General features: G+C 34.1%; 1 protein-coding gene across 1 annotated transcript in view; it reads right to left on the reverse strand.

The window, feature by feature from the left end:
- Nucleotides 1-23857, reverse strand: part of ATRNL1 (attractin like 1) — an 852984-nt gene that overhangs the window by 418420 nt on the left and 410707 nt on the right. The window contains exon 25 of the mRNA XM_033181738.1: nucleotides 4067-4128. Coding sequence (XP_033037629.1) covers nucleotides 4067-4128 — 62 coding nt within the window. The remainder of the gene's footprint in view (nucleotides 1-4066; nucleotides 4129-23857) is intronic.

Below are 23857 nucleotides of genomic sequence, written 5' to 3' on the forward strand. Positions count from 1 at the left end.
GAATAACCTAGAGTTGGAATTTATAATCAAAAGGAAAGCAGGGGATAACAGTTTGTAGAATCTTCAGCCTGGCCATGTGGCAGAGAAGGAAAGAGTGTTTTCAGAAGAGGACACCAAGAGTGCTGGGGTAGCAAACATTTGTTAAAGAAAGTAGCATGAATAAAAGGAGTCAGGTACTATTCATAAAGACAATGGGGGAAAGACCCTGAAGGCATGTCACAAATCTGTCACGCTTCTGGGCTTCCCATCACAGACCAAGAGACCAAAGAAGATGGTATGGTTCTGGATGACAGGCTTGGGACAACATTGTCATGCCCCATCTCTGGAAAGTGTTCCCCACATCTCACTGCTCAAATGGCCCCAGGTATTGCTCCTGCTGCCACTGAAGAGGCTAGAAAGTATGAGTAGTAGAGGCTTGGCAGCTTCCACTGAGATTCCAGGGGATGTATTGAAAAGCCTGAGTGCCCAGCCACAAGCCTGCCATAGGGGTGGAGACCCTGCAGACAGATGCTAGTGAGGCAATGCTGAGCAGAAATATGGGGTTGGAGGGCCTGAATAGAGTACCCACCAGGGAAATGCCTAGTAGAGCAGGGCCGTGGTGCATCCATGTTCCCAGGGTGCAGGACATGGAACCAAGGGAAATAATTTTGGAGCTTTAATATGTAATGTCTTCCCTGCTAGATTTTGGATTTTCATGCAGCATGTTATCACTATATTTTGACCAATTTCTCCCTTTTGGAATGAGATGTTTACTCAATATCTGTTCCACCATTGTATCTTGGAGATAAATAACTTGATTTTGATTTTACAGGCTCACAGCTGAAAGGAACTTGGTTTGAGTCTCAGGTGAGAGTTTGGACCCTGGACTTCTGAGTTGATGCTGAAACAAGTTAAGACTTCTGGGAAGTATTGAGATTAAATGATTATAATTTATATGTGAGAAGGACATGAGGGATTTGAGGGGCCAGGGATAGAATGTTATAATTTTAATATTTGACCCTCCAAGCCACATATTGAAATTTGATGCCGAATGTTGGAGGTTGAGCCTAATGAAAGGTGTTTGAGTTGCAGGGGCAGATCCCTCGTGAATGACTTGGTGGTGTCCCTATGGTAATGAACCATAGAGTGAGAACTCTATGAGTTCCCATGAGAGCCGGCTGTTTACAAGAGTCTCTGGCTCTCACCTCTTCCCTCCGCATGTGATTGCTACACATGCCAGCTCCCCTTCCTCTTCTGCCATGAGTGGAAGCAGTTTGATATCCTCACCAGATGCACATGCTGGCACCCTACTTCTTGTACAGCCAGCACAACTATGAGCCAAATAAACCTCTTTTTATAAATTGCCCAGCCTCAGGTATTCCTTTTCAGCAACACAAAGAGACTAAAACAGTGACCTACTTAAGATGGCACAAAACATTAAGAACAAAGCCAGGCTATGTCTGGAAGTGATCTCCCTCGTACTGGCCCAATTACGTTGAATTGTCAGAACTACACACAACATAGAGGTAAAATCTAACAAAGAGTTTGAGAACTGGCCCCTACAGAACTATAGCTAAACTGCAAAGCTGACACACTCAGCTCTTTCACCAAAATAACAGCAATAACAGTAAAAATGGCCTGATTGAGGGGTCTCCATAAATGTTAACCTGTTTTAAAATCTCTTAAAGTTTAGCAGTAACTTTATAAAACTTAATAATTAATAAGCTTCAAAATATCCTGTCCATATTTTTCTTAACAATGATGTATTTTTAAATGATCTAATTTACGTTTCACTACTGAAAGAATTTAAATGACAAAAAACCCATCAAATATATTTTATCACACACAAAGATTAGAATATTTTATTTTACATTGTCCATGATGACAACATAATAAATAGGATCATCTCTAAGACATGGTACACATTAACAGTAATTTTCTTTTACTTAACAAAAGAGCTATTGAATTTAAATATGCACACAAATTCAAAAGCTTAAAATAAAAAACCTCAAGATTCAAATAATTTACATACATATTCAACTTTGTGAAATTTTGCACTTAACCAAACTTCCAGTGAATTTCCATCAAGACTATTCTGCATCAAAAAGTTTTTTTTAGGCGAGACATGGTGGCTCACACTTGTAATCCCAGCACTTTGGGAGGCCGAGGTGGGCAGATCATCTGAGGTCAGGAGACCAAGACCAGCTTGGCCAACATGGTGAAACCCCGTATCTACTAAAAATACAAAAATTAGCTAGGCGTGCCTGTAATCCCAGCTACTCAGGAGGCTGAGGCAGGAGAATTGCTTGAACCCAGGAGGTGGAGGTTGCAGTGAGCCGAAATAGCAACATTGCACTCCAGCCTGGGTAACAGGGTGAGACCCTGTCTCAACAACAACAATGACAACAACAACAACAACTAAAGTTGTTTTAATGCATTCAATAATGCTTGTTCAATTGTAACTTCTAGTACTTTCTAAAACCATATTGTAACTTTGTTAATAGCCTTAAAATTCATTGGTCTTCTGAAGTAAAAAGTTGTAAAATATTAAACATATTTGAGATGTTTCCTCAAATTTCATTTTAAGGAACAAATTTAAAGTACGAATGAACTTTTTACACATATTAGTGATAAATATGTTTATCAAAATACATTATAGAAATTATAGTATTTCAAGGTGCATAGACGAACATGATTGTTTTCAGAGTAAACTGACCAATATGGCAAAGGTTTCTCTTATCAAGAGAAGTAGAAAAATGAACAAGGAATGTGTAAATTGTAGAAAATAGTTTACAAATCTGAAGGGCTGTAAATGGAAATGAGAAATTGAAATTGTTATATATGGGCCCATATGGAGGAATTAGGAGAGATATCATAGGGAGACAGATTTCAGCTCAGTTATAAAGAACAATTTGTTATCTGATGATAGAAAATGCTATCTGAGGAGCTGGTGAGCTTCCTGTCATTAAAGGCATTCAGGCATAAAACTGATCAGTGGTTGGGCAAATTATGTCCACAGGCTGAATTCAATCCACCAGTTGTTTTTATAATAAAGTTTTATTGGAACACAGTCACTCTCATTTGTTTCCATATAGGCTTTGTCCACTTTAACACTATAGAAGAAAAGTTGCATAGATGCGATGAAGACGATACAGCCCACAAATTTTAAAATATTTACTATCTGGCCCTTAATGGAAAATGTTTGCAGACTCCAGTGAATAAGGTATTAGAAATTCAAATACTTTATGGATGTCTGGACAAGACAATCAACAAGATGATGGTTACTTTGTGTTTAGAAAAGTTCCAAATACATCATCTGTGCTAAGGACTGAGTTGTGCAGGTCTTTACTGTATGGCAACCCAGCCAAGTTGGTGAGTGTTGGATAAAATTCATACTGCACTATTTTCAATGTTGTGTGCCATGATGTGGGGCTTTATATGCCAGAAAGAGAAGTCATACTTGTCTAATTTGCACAAAGCCACCCAAATGACCAGCATAAAATTCAAACATGAATAACAATGTTAACAAAAATAAGATCTCTTCCAATCCAGAGGATCTACGATCTCATAACACAGACATTCTATAACTTTAACTCCTAACCCAGAGTCTCTATATTTACATCCCATGGAAATGAAAATAAATGTTCCCTGAAAACAGTTTTCATGTTTTGAGAAATGCTACAAACTATAACCTCTATTGCAGAATGACACATTGCAAATTAGCATTTTAAAAGAAGAAATAAACAAATTGATTTAGTTCCTGTAGATGTAACTAATCCATGTGATGCATACATTGTTAATTTCATTAATTAAAACAGGCTATAATTACTTATGTGATGGGAGACACAAAGTTATCCTCTTTCCACTGAATCCATTAAATAGTGTTAACAGCAAAATAATCTTGCACAAGTACATTTCAGTTATGTTCCCTCTGCTCTGTGGGATATGTTTAAGCATATAAAGCTATTCAAGACACACTCTATGATACTTTAAGGTTACAGAATTGGTCGATTATCTAACAGATTGACAGGACATATATCAGAATATAGGCTTGACAAGTTCAAAGTTAGTCAAAGCAAACTTTTACCTGAAGAAGGTGACAAAAAACTGCACAAGGTCCATGATTGTATTGTGTTGTGAGAATGCAATCTGAAAAATCAAAATAAAAAAAATTGAAAGTATGTTCTCTAAAACCTGTGGTGATATTTCGTGACATCTGTAAATATAGTTTTTCGAAATCACCAAGACATTTGGATTGTCATATTATAAATCAAATATGTGATGGAATCAAAACTTCATCTAGAACACCTAATATATCCAACTGCTAATGATGGTCATAGCGTAGAATATGACATTAAATATTTTAAAAACTATTAGAAAATTACTTTAAGGATGTAGGCTAAGAGTTTCATGTGAAATACTATAACAGATTAAATATGCCTAACCAAAACACCCAAATTTTCAACTCAGTTAAGAAAACAGGGAATTTTCTCCCTATATATCTTAATCTGGAGAAGTTCATATATATATATATATATATATACACACAAATGCTTTGTTACACACCATTCAAATAATAAAATATGTCACATCATTTTAAAACTTGTTAATGTTAATAAGAAGTTAATTTTAAAAGGTGAAACTAGCCAAAAAAGTTAAAGTCATTCTCCATTTCTGTTAGCATTATAGAGATCATACTATAACATCTGCCTTGAGGAAGAGTATTATAATGTATCATTCACCAATATAGCATCTGGATAGAGAATAACTGATGGTGTAATGTGGCTTTTCACTTACTAGCCCTGTATATTTTGAAAAACTAGTCTATTTCTCAGTTTCCCCATATGCGAGTGGTAATAATAAAAGCATCTACCTTATAATGTTATAGAAAATCTAACTGAATTAATAGAAATTTAATGATTACCATAATTTCTGGCATGTAAAAGTTACAATATAAACATTATTAAACTTCTGTATCATGTATAAATGAGATGTCAGTGTGAGTTTTCTCACATTGCTGAAGCTAAACCATTCAGGTATTAAAATCTCTTTTTCTTTTAATAATATTTTATAAAAATCTTTCAAAAACATAATAGAATTTCTACTGAAAAGGAATGAGTTTTCTCTCCTGCTGTAAACAGCTGGAAAACTAGGTGAAGTATATGAAACAACCAATTTCAGGCATTGGACAAGTGGCCGGAGATTATGATCCCTGAGTGAAGAAAAACAAAGGAAATGAATCCTATAATTTTCCCAGCTTTCAGTGCAAGGAAAGAACACTAAGGAATTTAAATGCATTCTAAAATAAGGGATGTCAGCATTTCTTATGTAAAGAATTACAGTAAGTTGAGAAAATGATTCTTTGGCATGTACATGTAAGCTTAAATATAGTAATATTCATTTCCTACGAGCTTCTAAGCTATTGAATTATGAAACACTTATACAAAGGCTGAAGAAAGATACTGGCATAGGAGATTGGTTATAGGTGAAAATATCATAAAAGATTAAAGAAAAAACATCTTTTAAAGTTTAAAATAATGAATTTTCTTCCCAGGTGATTGTCCATAAGAATGTCATAGAAATGAAGCTTATCAAAGAATATTGTCAACAAGAACTTAAATCCATGGTAATAGAATTCTGGAAACAATAATTAAGAACAGGAAAATCTTCAAAATGATAATATTTTGAAATCATAATAAAGAAAATTAGTTTAATTAAGGAATAGGAGGAAACCTTAGGCAGTGTTGATAAATATAAATGAGAAGGGGGTATAAGGAGCTTGAACAAAGGCTTGAATAAATTAGCAAATATATAAAAAAAGAGAACAGATGAAATAACAAATAAAATAATAAATATAACATAAAATTAACTGAATAAGATAAAGTGCAATTGCAGTAAATGTCAACAGGGTGAACCCACATTGAAAGACATTTTTGCAGTAGATTAAAATATACAATTCAGCTTTATGTTTTTAGCAGAAAACACATATAGAACAGTGACACATTTTTATCCAAAATATAAAATACTGTAAAAAGATATAATAGGCACTTAAAAACAAGAAAACATATAAACCAATATTAATAGCAAAGTGAAATTCAAAGTCAAAACCTGATCAAACAAAACACTGAGACAAAGAAAATATAATAATAAAACAATATACACCAAAAATACAGGCCAAATAAGTAAAAACACAATGCCTGGACATATAAGGGGAATTTGAAAATGGCAAAATTTTGTAGGAAATTATTAATATGCATATCTCTTTTAAAAGTTATCTGATCAAAGAGACACAAAATTAATCTATTTAAATCATTTAAATCATGTAAACATATTCAAGAAATAGTCACTAAACAAGTTCTGTTCTAGGTGCTAGTGACACCATTGTAATAAGACAAAGCTCCTAATATTCTGAACTCATGACAAAGAGTTCAGAACATATTATAAGGGCAATGGGAACCCATGGAAAGTTTTGAGCTGTCAGAATGACATGATCGAACTCTCAAGAAAAATATCATTCTGGCTGTTGGGTGAGAAAGAAATAACTGGGGGGATCCAGAAGATAGGAGAGGAGGATATTTGATTTTTCTAGTCATAGGTGATAGTAGCTTGCAGAAGAGTAGTAGTCATTAAGACAAAAATAAGTAGTTGGGAACATAATTTAGAGAGAGAAATGAGGAGACATGCTGAAGGATTAGACATGACAGGTGAATGAAGGAGAAGAATCAATCATGACTATTGCAGTTTGCTCTCACAAGAACAAGTGGAAAGATATTTCTACTTACTGAGAATAGAAAAGGGCCATGAGGATCAAGGGAGAAATAAGAAAAGAAAAACTTACTTAGAATATGCTAAATGTGAAATACCTATTAAATGTTGAAGAGTAGACAGTAGCTACTAGCTTGAAGCTCAGAGGAAAGGTTAGATTTAAAAATTTGGAAATCAAAGGAATATAAATGTCATTTTAAAATCATGTACTTGTATGATAGTCCCTAGGAAACAGAATAGATGCAGAAGAAATTATCTCTAAGAGGATATTCAGGGCCACCCCATCATTAGCGCTTAAAAGAAGAACTGGAAAGGTAGGTGGGAGGGAACCAGGAAAGGGTTGTGTCAAGACAGTCAAATAACAGAAATGTTGCAATAAGAAAGTAGTGGTTGATTTTGTTGGTTAAGATGAGGAGGAAAATATGGCTACTGGATTTGACAACATGAACTTCATGAGTAATTTACACAAATGAACTTTCAACAGAGTGGTGGGGATGTTAATATAAACAGAATAATATACGGAGAATGTGGAACATGACAAAGTAGAAACAAACTACAGGCTGAACTTTCAAGAATGTATGTTACAAAACAGAACAGAAATCAACAAGAACACAGATGATTTAAAATATATATTTAATCCACAGAACATTTTAAAAAGAAGACAATAAACACTGTACAGAGAAAGTATTTTTTAAAATCTAAATGGTAGCTTTTATGAGCTGTATTAACATATTCCAATAAAATAAAATTAAAACTGTAATTTCAAATATGGCCAAAACAAGCTTAACTACTTAGAAATTAACAAATGCAATCCATGGGACAGAGTTCTGAGTGGGCAGTGGGAGTAGTAGGATAGTTTTTGATATCCTTGATTTCCAATAATAAAATATACAGCAGCTAAATTGAAAAGCCAAAAACAACAACCACAACAACAACAATTCCAACAAAAGTAAGTGGCAGATTATCCCCTTAAATGCCAAAACATAAACAGGCATGGGTAAATGACAAACCCAAGGTGTATATGCTACCAGTGTCTATAAGCCAGGAAAAAGAGGGAATCAAGAGGGAAACTCAAAAGTTTCAAAAACATATTAACTGGAACTAGGCCAGTCCAATTTGAATAAGGAAGTGAAAGCAGAAGTGTAGAATTGCTCAATACAAGAGTAGGTTAGTTCAAAGGGATCCTGAAGAAGTTCTAAAGAAGCCTGGAACAGTTGGAGTACATGAATTTTCAAAAGCAACCAGTCAAATCTCTATCCCAGGGCCGGTCTCATAATGAGGAGAAACTGCTAAAAGTGAAAACAAAAATTATGCAGAACAAAGTAAATATAGACAAAACAAAGAAGGTCCAACAAAAGTGGGGAAAGGAACTGAGATGGAAAATTTTCAAAGAGCAAGTGGCACATTTGCAGGGGAAGAAAAGTATTGATTATTAACATATATAATATTCAAATATGGGTCTTCACTAATCCATTTGTGCAATCCCTATTTAACTCATTATTATCACTCCCAAATATCTGCCATTCTTTTTTTTTTTTTTTATTATACTTTAAGTTCTAGGGTACATGTGCATGATGTTTATATCATGTATAACTCCCCAATGCAATCCCTCCCTCCTACCCCCTCCCCATGATAGGCCCCAGTGTGTGATGTTCCCCTTCCCGAGTCCAAGTGATCTCATTGTTCAGTTCCCACCTATGAGTGAGAACATGCGGTGTTTGGTTTTCTCTTCTTGTGATAGTTTGCTAAGAATGATGGTTTCCAGCTGCATCCATGTCCCTACAAAGGACGCAAACTCATCCTTTTTGATGGCTGCATAGTATTCCATGGTGTATATGTGCCACATTTTCTTAATCCAGTCTGTCACAGATGGACATTTGGGTTGATTCCAAGTCTTTGCTATTGTGAATAGTGCCGCAATAAACATACGTGTGCATGTGTCTTTGTAGTAGAGTGATTTATAATCCTTTGGGTATATACCCAGTAGTGGGATGGCTGGGTCATATGGTACATCTAGTTCTAGATCCTTGAGGAATCGCCATACTGTTTTCCATAATGGTTGAACTAGTTTACAATCCCACCAACAGTGTAAAAGTGTTCCTGTTTCTCCACATCCTCTCCAACACCTGTTGTTTCCTGACTTCTTAATGATTGCCATTCTAACTGGTGTGAGATGGTATCTCATTGTGGTTTTGATTTAAAAAGATTTGTCATTTCTTTAATTTAAACGGTGAATAAGTAGTGGGAGTAACCAACAGAGTAACAATATACTTAAATTGGTGAAGCACATGATTCAGGCTGGAATGGCAGAATTTTATGATGGTTTACCTGCCATCTGTGGATCCATATAACTAAGTACCTTATAAGAAAGATCATAATTTCAGGCAAGTAAGCAAGACATAGACACACATGAAACATCTCAATCATCTCAATATATTTTTTTATATCTGTCCAAAGAATATTTGAATAAATAAAGTAGCCAGGGGAAAAATGACTACTTCTTCAAGTAAAAGTCATAAAGAACCAAAACATTCTAAACCTTGAAATAATTATATTATCTATCTTTACCTATTAATAAATATAATAAAGACAAATATAAAGAAATATGAATGTTATTTTGATTCCAGCTTGTTTTCAGAGAATAAGCTGAAATACCACTTCTAGGGGGTGATGAGACATTTGGACCTTCCAAAATTAACACTATTTTTTAAATTATCAAAAATAATAGCTGCAGTTCAAATTAGGTTACACATGATACTTGAACATTAAGTACTGATTGAAGACCTCAACCAACTCCTGCTACAGATAATACTCTCCTACCTTTTACAATAAGGACTATTAATGGTGGGACAAAGTTTATGGGTAAAGTCTCTATAAAAAGTACCATCTGAAATACGGACTTTCTTAAAAACTGATGCAAGGGACACTCAGAGTAACTAATCTGTTAAAATAAATGGCACTGAAAAGTAAATGTAGACTCATTTTTGAGCAGTTTTTGTACTTGGAGTCCTATCTGGGGGCTACAGGCTAAGGTTGAATATATTCCATACTGGCTATTCAACAGAAGAGTCAACACTACAATTTGTTGTACAAATATTTCAAAATGTTCCTCCACCCGAGACTTTCCATAGAAAATTCCATGGGAAATTGCCTATGGGAAATACTGTTGCAGTCCATTGTCACGTACATACTTTAAAAATAAGATGTAATTGATTATGGAAATGGAAGGCAGATCCAAGGATGATTTGGTAAAATTAGAAAGCAATGCCAAGCAGACACTAACCCAATCAGATTCTCTTTCAAGATTCCCTCTTATGGGGTATACATTTATGCATATATCAAATAAATCACTAAGTATTATTTTCTGGGCATTGTACCAGGTACTTGGATGTATCAGAAAAAAAAAAAAAAGCTAGCAGTGAAAAAATTCTTACTGGGAGAGGAGATAATAAATGGTGATAATAATAAATTATATAATGTGTTGGAATTCAGTAAGTGCTATGAGAAAAAATAACATGAAAAATATCCTGTCTTCTTACTATTCACATGGGTGGGACAAGAAATCACTCTTTAACATCTAAAAATATGCAGAAGTGCTGAGATCAAACAGAAAAATTAGATACAGAGAGCAGAAAGAAATGAAGCACAGCATTAGGTTCGAGTGTATCTGGCTATTCTCAGTTTTTCTCTGGCTATAACAGCATACAGCAATTCCAGTACCCTTCTAATAAAACTGGAGGGTGCAGGGGTACCCAATCTTTTGGCTTCCCTGGGCCACACTAGAAGAAAAAGAATTGTCTTAGGCCACACATAAAACACAGTAACACTAATGATAGCTGATGAGCTAAAAACAAAAAGCAAATTGCAAAAAAATCTCATCATGTTTTAAGAAAGTTTACAAGTTTGTGTTGCACTGCATTCAAAGCCGTCCTGTGCCGCATGTGGCCCGTGGGCTACAGGTTGGACAAGCCTGTTTTCTAGGAAAAGGAATAAGCACAGGCAAAGGAGAATCATTCTTAAGTGATGTTGGGCAACTGGTGTTCACACGGCTTGCTCTGTATCATCTAGGTCTCACCATAAATATTATACTTCTTAAAGACACTCATGTAAAGTAGTTTAATGCTCCCTTACTCTATAGTATTGTATAAAACTATGTTTTTCTTTTTTTTTTTTTTTTTGAGACAGAGTCTCGCTCTGTCACCCAGACTGGAGTGCAGTGGCCGGATCTCAGCTCACTGCAAGCTCCGCCTCCCGGGTTTAGGCCATTCTCCTGCCTCAGCCTCCTGAGTAGCTGGAACTACAGGCACCCACCACCTCGCCCGGCTAGCTTTTTGTATTTTTTTTTAGTAGAGACGGGGTTTCACCGTGTTAGCCAGGATGGTCTCGATCTCCTGATCTCATGATCCACCCGTCTCGGCCTCCCAAAGTGCTGGGATTACAGGCTTGTGCCACCGCGCCCGGCCAAAACTATGTTTTTCAAACTACAATCTAAAATTATTTTTTAGATACTGGTTGATGATTAGTTAAAATGTCTTTTTCCCACTAAAATATAAGCTCCTCGAGAATAGTAGCCTTGTTCATACTGTTCACAGCACTCTTTCAATGACTAGAACAGTAATTGGTAGACAGTATATAGAAAGCATTCAATAAAACTATTGAATAAATAAATTATTATAAATAAATGAATATAATTTAGAAATATATAAATATAAATAAATAACTTCAAGAAATCTATTGAATTAAATAGATTCAATAGCAAGATTTAGCACAGGAGTATTCTTAGGACTTCATATATCCTTATTAAGAGCTATGAAAGGAAGGTACAGATGTTATTGTGTCTCAATTAGGTGGCATTACATGAAATATTATTTCTTAATGTATTAAAAATGATACCATTTTAAAAGAATGTTTATTTAGCCAACTGCTTTTAAAAAACAGTGAGACAAATCAATAATGGCAACAATATTCTAAATATGTATTTTCTATGAAAGTATATCTTCTCAGGGTATGGGATATTTATGATTGTAAAATCTATTATGGTCTAATTAGGAAGATTCCTATTTGTTGATGCCATGGCTAGAACATGACTCTTGCAAATAACGTTTTCCATTTTAGTTCTGTGGTATTCCCATGAAAAATATATGTTTACACAAGTTACATTTAAAGTTAGTTTTAAAACTTAAGCTAGTATAACTGCATCTATGTAATTCTGTCTTCTGTAATAATTTCATTCATTATCCAGTGATTATTTTTAAAAAATCAAAATAAAAACTGATCAATGATACAATTTCATATTCTTATCTTCCCCATATGTTTAAAGAACCCCAAAAGAATTGATAAGACAACATGCTAAAAATTAAGTTAGCTGAAACTACAGTAACCCTAATAATACATTTTGTCAATTCAAATGTAAATGTAAATTCATATTGAAAACATGTCCAGAATCTAAAACTTGAATTTAAGATATGCTATATTTTTCATGAATTAATAATAATGATTAATATTTTAAATTTTATGATTTTATGAAAAAGTTACATTAAATGCATTTGGACAGAGAAGTAGATTAATAGTTCGATATTTATTACAAAATGTCAAAATTTGTGAGAGAAAAATTCTTATTTTATGAAACATAAATTGATGTTTCTGTGCAAAATGTCGGCTTGCCATACATAATAAACTCTGATATAATATTTAAGATAAACAAAAACGAAAATATAAAAGAATGTGCTAAAATTATCAAGTTCATCTAATAAATTGAAGGGAAAGAGAGGGTCTTGCAAATCACTGTTTGGATTAAAAAGCATAGTTACATAAAGGAAGCTAGTTAACTAGTCATATCTTAAAGACAATCGGACTGTTTCAGGCAAGTAACTTGAGATCTTATTAGGTTATATTCTTACTTGTTCTTTTAAATAAATTCAAATTGGAGATTAAATTAGCTGTTACTAAGATCCACTATGATAATCTATTCCATATAAAATTGCAACACATAATTAACATAATGGTATATAATATGTATAATTTAGACAAGGTAATATTTTTAAAAATATGGTTACACAAAAAATAGACAATTTCAAAAGACAAAATAAAACATATTTCTGGAATAAAACATAAGGAATAAATATACCAGACATTTATCCCTAAGTATCATAGCATATTATTCTGATAAATCCTTGGATATTGTTTATAAATATTAAATAGTTTAAGTTCTTTCTATAGCAAACACATGCCTAATGAATGAAGGCACTCATAACTTTCCTCATGGTTTAATACACAAACTTAACTGACAAAATGCTCTCTTTAATCCCAAAAGAGGTTTTTGTGATTATCCTCCAAACTTAATTCCAAATCTTCATTCCCTTGCTGAAATTTCCTCAGTGTTTCTCCTTCACTTTTAGTTTGACATCCAATCACATTAACATATCATATACCAATCTTAGAAACTTAGCCCTTGCAAATTCTTTCTCTGCTAATAGCATTAACACTGCAGTCAGATAACAGTACAGGCATATGTTAGAGATGTTGCAAATTTAGTTCCAGACCACCACAACAAAGTTAGTATCACAATAAAGTGGGTCCCAAATTTTTTTTTGGTTTCCCAGTGCATATAACAGTAATGTTTATACAATGCTGTAGCCTATTAAATGTGCAATAATATTATGTCTAAAAGAAAATGTACATAAAATACCTCATTGCTAAAAAATGCTAATGATCACCTGAGCCTTTAGCATGTTATCTTTTTGCTGGTGGAGGGTCTTGCTTCAATGTTGACGGCTGCTGCCTGATCAGGGCAGTGGTTGCTAAGGGCTGGAGTGACTGTGGCAATTTCTTAAAATAAGACAACAATGATATTTGCCACATTGACTGACTCCACCTTTCAGGAAAGATTTCTCTGCAGCATGCAATGCTGTTTCATAAAAATTGACTAACAGAACTTCTTTTGCAATTGGATTGAATCCTCAAATCCAGTTGCTGCTTTATCAAGTTTATGTGATATTCGTTGCAACTCATTGTCATTTCAACAATGTTCACAGTATCTTCACCAAGAGAAGTTTCCATCTCCAGAAACTACTTTCTTTACTCATCCATAAAAACCAACATCTCATGAATAAAGTTTTATCATTACATTGCAGCAATTCAGTACATCTTCAAACTCCACTTCTAATTCTATTAATATTACTCATGCTATCTCTACCACAAGTGCAGTTACGTCTTCCACTAATATCCAGAAACCCTCAAAGTCATCCATGAGGGTGGGAATCAACTTCTTCCAAATTCCTGTTAATGTTGATATTTTGATCTACTCCCGTGAATCATGTATGTTATCAAAGGCAACTAGAACGATGAATTCTTTCCAGAGATTTTTCTTTGCCTAGATTCACCAGAGGAATCATTATCTATGTCAGCTATAGTCTTACAAAATGGATTTAAATAAAAATAGTACAAAAAATCAAAATCACTCCTTGATCCACAGGCTGCCAAATGATTATTGTAATTAGACCATTCTTGCATTACTATAAAGAAATACCCAAGACTGGGTAATTTATAAAGAAAAGGGGCTTAATTGGCTCATAGATCCACAGGTTGTACAGGAAGCATCATGCTCACATCTGCAAGGCTTCTGGGGAGGCCTCAGAATCATGGTGAAAGGTGAAGGCAGAGCAGGCACAGGAGCAAGAATGAGAGTGAAGGAGGTGCTACACAATTTTAAACAATCAGATCTCTCAGGAACTCACTCACTGTCAGCACCAAGAGAAGCACAAAGGGGATGGTGCTAAACCATTCATGAAGGATCCATCCCCACGATCCAATCACCTCCCACTAGGCCCCCACCTCCAACATTGGGGATTACAATTGAACATGAGATTTTGGTGGGGACGCAGACCCAAACCCTATCAGTTATTGTGTCAGCAGGCAAGAAAACAACATTAATCTCCTTGTACATCACCATCAAAGTTCTAGAGTGACTAGGTACATTGTGAATGAGCTATAATATTTTGAAAGAAGTCTTTTTTCTCTAAGCAGTAGGCCTCAACAGTGGGCTTAAAATATTCAGTTAACCATGCTGTAAATAGATATGCTGTCATGCTGGCTTTATTGTTCCATTTACAGAGCAAAGGCAGAACATATTTAGCATAATTCTTAAGGGCTGTAGGATTTTCAGAAGGGTAAATGAGCACTGGCTTATCACCAAGGCTCATAATCACCAGATGCATTAGCTCCTAACAAGAAAGTCATCTTATCTTTTGAATTCTGATGTCAAGCATTTACATGTCTTCTTTGCTATAAAATTCCTAGGTGGTATCTTCTTTTAGAAAGCTGTTTCATATAAATTAAGAATCTGTTCTTTAGCGTAGCTACTGCATCAATTAAGTTAGACATGTATCTTCTATATCAGCACTTACAGCTTCACCTTGCACTTTTGTTATGGAGATGGTTTCCTTACTTAAACCTCATAAACCACCTTCTGTGGGCTTCCAAATTTTCTTCTGCATCTTCCTCAACTCTCTCAGACTTTGTAGAATTGAAGAAAGTTAGGCTCTACTCTAAATTAAGCTTAGGTTTACAGTAATGTTATATTGGTTTTGATTTTATATCCAGACACTCAAACTTTCTCCACATCATTAATAAAGCTATTTCATTTTCTAATGATTTGTGTGTTCACTAAAGTAGCATTCATTTCCTTCAAGAATTTTTCCTTTGCATTCACAGTTCAGCTAATTCTTCAGACAAGAGGCCTAGATTTTGGCTGTATTGGCATTCAACATGCCCTCCTCACTAAGCTTAATCACATGTAGCATTTGATTTAAAGTGACGAGACATGGAACAATTCTTTTCATTTGAACACTGGGAAACAATTGTAGCATTATTAAATGGCTTAATTTCAATATTGCTGTGTCTCAATGAAAAGGAGGCCTCAGGAGATGGAGACAAGAGAATGCCCAGTCAATGGAGCACTCAGAACAAATATCACATTAATTAAGCTGACTTGTCTTATATAGGTACAGTTTGTGGCACCCCAAAACAATTACAAATGTAATATCAAAGAGCACTGATCACAAATTGCCATAATCTATAATAATTTTAAAAGTATGTTTTTAAAATAACCAAAATGTGGTACAGAGACACAAAGTGAGTACATGATGCTGGAAAAACTGTATGAACAGATTTGCTTAACTTACGGTTACCATAAAACTTCAATTAGCAAAAAAACTACTACATCTCTGAAGTGCAATACTGTGAAGTAAAATACAAGGTATGCCTATACTGGCAGTTTCAAAAACTTGACATACATTAGCAAACCTCTGTAACTCTGTTTGGCACAAACATTTCCCTCATCCCCTTATACCTTCCACCCATGGGTAACTCTTACTCTAGAATCATTGCCTACCAGTTCTGGATGTTGTCTAAATGGCAATCCTCATCTTACTCCTGATTTCTCTACATATACTTCTACAACACTACTACTAAAAAGAGCTGATATTCATAAAGTGTTTACTATTTCCCAGGCACTGTGCTAAGTACTTTTTGTACATTAACTGACTTACTACCCCGAATTACCTCACCAATTAGGTAATGGCATTAATTTCATTTTATAGATGATTAATCAAGGCTTAGAAGATTACCCAGTCAATAAGCAGTGAAGCTGAAATGAAAATTTGTGCATTCTGACTCTAGTTCTTAAGTACTACACTTTCCTAACAACAATTACTCACAGTGTACTATCATTATTAGCTTATCTGTCCTTTTTCTTCACTTGACTTTATAATATTTGCAATCACGCATTCGATTATTATTACATTTCTAGTAACTAGTAACTAGCAAAAAATCCTAGCATTTTTACTTATTGAATTACAATTCAATTGTAATGCTTATTGAATCTACTAGAGATGTAACACTTGAGAAAGGTGAATAAATCTGAGGGCCCCCAAATCACTAAGCTAAAGGGAAAAATCAAGTAAGGAACTGCGTAGGGCAAACCTGCCTCCCATTTCATTCAAAGTCACCCCTCTGCTCACTAAGATAAATGCATATCTGATTTCCTCCTTTGGAGAGGTTAATCAGAAACTCAAAGGAATGCAACTATTTGTCTCTTATCTACCTATAACCTGGAAATCCCCTTCCTACTTCAAGTCTTTCCGCCTTTGCTTCAAGCTGTCCTGCCTTTCCAGACTGAACCAATGTTCATCTTACGTATGTTAATTAATGTATCATGTCTCCCTAAAATGTATAAAACTAAACTGTGTTCTAAGTACCTTGGGCACATGTCATCAACACCTCCTGAGGCTGTGTCACAGGCGCATATCCTCAACCTATGCAAATTTTCTAAATTAACTGAGACCTGCCTAAGATTTTGGGGGTTCATATTTTGGTAACCACAAAGGGATTCTGACTGGAGATGTGTCTGACCTTTCACAAATCTCCTACCGGTGCTTGATATCAGCGTGAGTGAACATTATGGCTCAAACAAATAGGACAATCTGCTGAGGTCTGGGAGCATACTGTCCAGAGAATCCCTGATCTCCCAAAATTTGGTTGAGATCTAAAGTTTATCTTGCTGCACAACTTCCCTTTTTTGGAGTTTTACTTGCTTCCAATAAGGAAGAAAAGATTTTCTGTTTCCATGATGATGAAAGGCAGATAACTCCTTTACAGAGTTTGAGCTCAGTTGCAGCAGGGAAGATGAATTCAGGTTTTTGTTTTTTAGTTGTTTTTTTCCCAAGCTTCTAGGACAGTAGAGTACAGTCTTCAGCCTGAGACCCATCCCTAGGTAAGTAGCTAAATTGGGGTTTTGTCTTGGCTAAGTTTAACAACCAGCTGGTCTTAATTTCTCCTTACCATTACAACATTCAGTAATCATATAACTTGTTAGTTTGCTGTCATTTGTTTGTTTAACTGCTTTTTTGTTGTTGTATGTTTGTTCCTGTTTTTGTTCTTCCTTCGGTCTTTTTCCCATTGGTTTTAACCAACTCTATCGGACTTGATAAAATTTGAAGGAAAATTCCAAATTATGGGGAACAAGGCCTCTGAAGCGGCTAAATTCCCCCCCACCACCCTGATGCCCTCTCCTCCCTGCACACACACACACAAAGGTGGAGTGGTGGGGGAGAAAATGGACAGCAAAAGAAAAAGAAAGGAATTTTTAAAAAAACTTTTAACTACGAAAGGGGTTTTATTTACATAACAAGGCCACCTTTTTGCTAGCCAGGTCAAACTGAAAAGAATAAGGTTCTGCCTTCTTTTTTTATTTTCTACCATGACATGCTGGATTTGGTTCCTGAATCCAACCCTTTATGGTTTGATACTTGGTATTTCTGAAATAGCAGCAATTTGTCCTAGCTGAAATATGACAATAAGATTTTAAATTTTTTTTAAAGGAGCTCAATGGTTAAGCTTAATTAAAAGTTAACATCCAAGATGTGTGTATGTGTGTGTGTGTGCCTGTTTGTATTTAAAAGGCATTCATGTTTTTTTCTCTCCTAGAACCTTGCCTTTTTTTGAGCAAAAGATTTTTTCTTCTCAGTTAACTGAATTCTGTTTTCTTCATTTACTTCTGCTCCCTCTCCTTTCTCTTGCACCATCTACTGCTTGAGGGACCTAAAATAGTTTAAAATAGCTTGGGGGTTCTTAAAGAAATCAAAGAAGGTACCAGGTTCCCTTTTGGGAAGAAACTTCTCTTTTTGTTTGTTTTATGGAATACCAAGAGAATAAACAGACAAGTTTGTCGTGGCTCTTAAACTGCTGGCTTTTGTATTTTGTAACCTGATTTTTTAAATTAAAATACCTATTACAACAGAGGCTACTTTGGGGTTTTAAGGAAGCATGCAGTTCAGACACTTAGAAATGTCTTTGTTTAAAAAAATTATTTTAAGAGCACTGTAAAAGCATCACATAGTCTAAGATCATAATTATTCTCCTTTTTTGGAGACCCAGGATTCAGTGTGGACTCTGCCCAGAGCTCACAGATCCAGTTTAAATATAGGTAGACTCTACCTAAATAAAATTGGTCTCCTTATACAATTCTGTGATAGATTTCTATAATTTTATATGCAATTTGGCATCCATCTTTAATCTTCTACTAGCATCACCAGACTTTTTGTTTCAGTACCTTATTATGTAAATTTTGCTATTTGATTTTCACCTGAGTTGTTTCCTTTAATATGCAAATTTAAGGCTATTTAGTTGAAAACTCCTCTGGGTTATAAAACAGGTTATCAAGAATCTAAAAGTCTAAGATAGAAAAAAAGTCTTTATAAACCTATAAATCTAAAGATGTACTTGTATCGGCATGCCCAATACATCTATGTATGTTTGTGTTGTGTATACAATGTTTCACTACTTAAAATATATAAAAGATCTCTAATTGGCTTAGGAAAATAAAAGTGCTGAAATCAAATACTTTATCATGAAAAAAGAAAAGGCTAGTCAAATACTTTTTCAAGTTTATTTAACTTAAGTAGAATCTTTAATAAATAAGCCAGCTTTAAAATTATTGGTAAAGTAATATTTAAAATGTCTTAAGAGTTGCCAGCATACATTTTTCTTTGCATTTATTAATCAAGCAATTTCATATTTATTCCTAACAAATACTATACTGTGTCAAAATTTGGCATAGGGTTTACAAAACTATAAGCCCAGCCTAAGACAAAATAATCTTTGCTTCTGTAATCTTTGGTAAATAAGACATTAATATGGATTTAATAAAAATAGATATATCTTAAATTTAGTAAGATTACCAAAACTTCTAATTCTGTGGCTTTAGGTGGACTAGTCCACAGGCAATACGGTTTGTTTCGGGAAGGCACTGTTATCTTCGTCTTTGATTCAAAGCTAAACTATAAACTAAATTCCTCCTAACGTTTGTTCAGCCAACATCCAGGAATAAACAAGAATCAAGATGAAGTCAGTTAGGTCAAATGTTTTCTCTGTCTCAGGTATAATTTTGCAATGGCATTTCAATAACTTTAAATAATGACTATTGTAGTTTTCAAAAACAATCTAGGTAAATGATAAAAAGAAAATAATTAGGTAACTGTAATGAGATAAATACTTGTAAACAAAAGTGTCATAATTTAAAATCTAAAGTTATATTAAATTAAATAATAGATATTTCATTATTTGGGCATTTTCCAATAACATATTTGTATGAAAACATTCTTTCTAAAAAAACTGTGTCCTTTTTGAAAAGGTGAACAAATTTTGTCTAATTTAAAGGTTGTATTATAAGAAGGTACAAGGAACCAGGAAATAAGAAAGATGTAAAGGAAGTTGTAAAAATAAAAAGGGTTATTTTGGTAAAAAAAAAAAAAAAAAAAAAAAAAAAAGCTTAAAGAAAAATAATTTAATATGAAAAAAAATCTTGTAGGGTAGATTTAGTTCTATAATAAAATTACTGGTTGTTTAAGAAAAGGGGATGATCAGGACAAACCAGAAAGTCCAAGTATGTCAGTAATAGTCTGTGTGAGTCACAATAAGAAAATTTGTTTAAAAAAAATAAAAACTTTTACATAATAAAGTTGTCTATAATTAAAGGGAAATTGTAATGGTCTTTCTAAAGACTGGGCTTGATATATACAAAAACATTCATACACTACATAATTGGTTAAAACAGTGAAATTTTCTTAAGGGATTGATTTACTCAGTTTATATGAGATTGGAACTTGTTTTTAACACAATGTTTAACTTTTATTGCATCTCACCTTTTTAGGTTTTGTCTCCCCTTTTAAGGGTGTAAAATAGCAAAAATTCTCCTTCAATTCATTTTCAACTCATAGAAGTTTTTTTTACTCATGTTCTGTTTGTTATTACCTAAGGCTAACAATGTTTTAAAGACAATGTTTTCTTCTAACATAATGTTGTATGCAGTGCAAAAGGCCTTTTCTTTTCCCTTTGGTAACTGGCCTAAAAGATTTTACAGTTTATTGAAATGATTCCTATGCCATTATTATTAAGTTTTGGTTTGCTTAGGAAAATAACTAAAATTAATTTTTAAATTAAGGTTATTACATATGCATATCCTTCTTTATGTGCTTTTAAAGTCCTTGTAATATTAAGTTACATGGTTTTAACTCCTGAGTCTAAAAAGGACACCAAGTCCTGCTAAAGCATAAACACTAAAAACAGTTAAAGCCTCATCTTCAGGCCCAATAAAAGATGCCAGTCAAAATAAACTGCATTCCTGAGACACAGGGCCAGAAATTAAAGCTATTCAACTCCTCAAGGCCCAAGAACTATCACAGAGGAGGTGGGGATGTGAGACTGTTAGGGCTTTTTTTTTAAATTATACTTTAAGTTCTGGGGAACATGTGCAGAACGTGCAGTTTTGTGACATAGGTATACACGTGCCATGATGGTTTGCTGCACTCATCAACTCATCATCTACATTTGGTATTTCTCGTAATGCTATAGAGCCATTTTTAAAAGATAAAGTAAGTTCAGGTTCTCTATAAATCAATCATTAATTTCAAAGGCACACAAAGGCAATACCACCATATGTGCAGCTGTGTCAGATTAACAAGGTTTTCTTAAAGCATTAACTGACTCCTTAATAAAGGTTATAAAAGGATTATGGAAGTTATATCCTATGGTCAAGATTAAAATTTTATAAAATTGTTTACAAAATTTTAAAGAACAAATTTAATTGGCTTCATGCTATTTTTATTAGGGCTTCTTGTTTGGAAAATTAAGTCTCCTCTCTCAAAGAATAAGGGTTTTTGCCTCTTATTAAAAATCCTTGAGTTATCACTTTGGTTGAAAGTATTATCTCAAAAAAAAAAAAAAAGTCTTCCCTGAAATTCCTTCTATGAAACAAAGTTCCATCAAAGCCAATTTAAAAGCCTATGTAAAAATATTATTATTTGGGTCAGGCACGGTGGTTCATGCCCATAATCCCAGCACTCTGGGAGGCTACGGCAGGCAGATCACCTGATGTCGGGAGTTCAAGACCAGCCTAATCAACACGGAGAAACCCCGTCTCCACTAAAAATACAAAATTAGCCAGGCGTGGTGGCATATGCCCGTAATCCCTACTATTCAGGAAGCTGGGGCTGGGAATTGCTTCAACCTGGGAGGCAGAGGTTGCAGTAGGCCGAGATCATACCATTGCACTCCAGCCTGGGCAGCAAGAGTGAAACTCCATCTCAAAAAAAACAAAAAAGCTTATTCTTGCTGTACTTTATACAAATAATCAGGCCAAGTATAATAAAGCAAATCAGTCCTACCATGATTTGTCTTTAATAAAAATGGGAAATTGGAGAAAAAAATATATTTCAAAAACTATAGGACACCTGATGTTAGATTCTAGTCTTGCCTAATGTTTTTCAATTTTTATTATTTTCTAAGATTTGGACCAAATTCTAATTTTTATTGACTACAAATCTGCAAACTAAAGTTTTCAATTTGTTTTCCTTATTTTTTCCCCATTTTTCTTAATTTGTAGTCACCAAAAACCAAGCTGTGCTTTTGTGAAGCCCTGCAAACTAAAGCTAAACAACTTAAACTTCAGAAAAAAGTAACAGCAATGTATTTACATACATAAGCCACATTCATACCTGCCTACTGATATATGGACTTCAAAGTACTGTGGTCTATGTCAGTTATCCAGGATTGTTCCTTTGTTTGTCATGGTTTTTCGCCCTTCCTCCCCCTATTTTCTCTTCATAAATGTAAGTCTTCAAAACCTGCAAAAAATAAGCTTCCCTAATAATTTGGAACCTACCTGTCTAGGAATAAACCATCCAACCCATAAGAGATCAGACAAAACCTCAGACCAGAAACTTATTTTCTTCTGAAATGCTTTCTCCAAAAGATTATTTAAAGGAAAAGAGAGCAAACGTGAAAGGAAAATAAACCTTGGTGCCTCCAAATCACTAAGCTAAAGGGAAAAATCAAGCTGGGAACTGCTGAGGGCCAACCAGCCTCCCATTTCATTCAACGTCGTCCCTCGGCTCACTAAGATAAATGCATATCTGACTGTCTCCTTTGGAGAGGTTAATCAGAAACTCAAATGAATGCAACCATTTGTCTCTTATCTACCTAGAACCTAGAAGCCCTCTCCCTCCTTCAAGTCTTCCCCCCTTTACTTCCAGCTGTCCTGCCTTTCCAGACTGAATCAATGTTCATCTTACATATGTTAACGTCTCATGTCTCCCTAAAATGTATAAAACCAAACTGTGCTCTAACCACCTTAGGCGCGTGTCATCTAAACCGCCTGAGGCTGTGTCACAGGTGCATGTCCTCAACCTTGGCAAATAAGCTTTCTAAATTATCTGACACCTGTCTCATCTTTTCGGTGTTCACACACTCAATGTTCAAAGTAAAAACTCTTAAAATAGTTTCATTTTAGCTAAAGGTCAAGCTGTACTAGAAAACAAGCACTACTTTTTCACAAAGATTATATCAGTTAAAATATGTAGAATTTTATATCTACATTAAAATTATGCCCAATCTCTTGAGTTAGTTTCTTGAAGAGTATAATTTCTTGAAGATAAATGTTATTTTTGTCAAAAACAATATTGTTATAAATGTTAAAAAATAAAACAGAACCTTTAAAATGACAAGATAAAAATTAGTAATTATAATACTATCTGTATTTAATTATAGTATTTACATATTTATGAGATTTCTTGAAGATTCTCAGATTTCAATTCACAAATCAAAGATTCATAATAGCAATTCATACTTTTAACACCATTTTATAGAAATTATAATTTTTTCATAACCTATCTTTTCTTACATACTGTGTTAAGTAGCCGAAGGTACTTATTTTGTAAAGGAAATGCACTAAATCGACTTTATCATTCAGTCCTGTCTCTAAAACTTTAGAAATCTGGGTTATGTCTAAAAGCTGAAAGTAGCAAGCATATCCAACAGTCTAAGAGTAAAGCATGTTCTACTAACCAAAACATCAACTTTTTAATGAATATGTATTCCTATTAAATGAGTAATAAAATATTTGTATTACAAAAATACATTAATAGTTGTTAAGGAAACAAAACTATTAAATTTTAAAATATTGATATCCATATTTATATTTTGTATATTAAAGTATATACTTATATATAGAAAGTATCTAATTTTTAAGAGATAGTCACTATTCTGTTGTAACTGTTAG

The sequence above is a fragment of the Trachypithecus francoisi genome, unplaced genomic scaffold (assembly GCF_009764315.1).
Source record: "Trachypithecus francoisi isolate TF-2019V2 unplaced genomic scaffold, Tfra_2.0 Contig01579, whole genome shotgun sequence".
NCBI lineage: Eukaryota > Metazoa > Chordata > Mammalia > Primates > Cercopithecidae > Trachypithecus > Trachypithecus francoisi.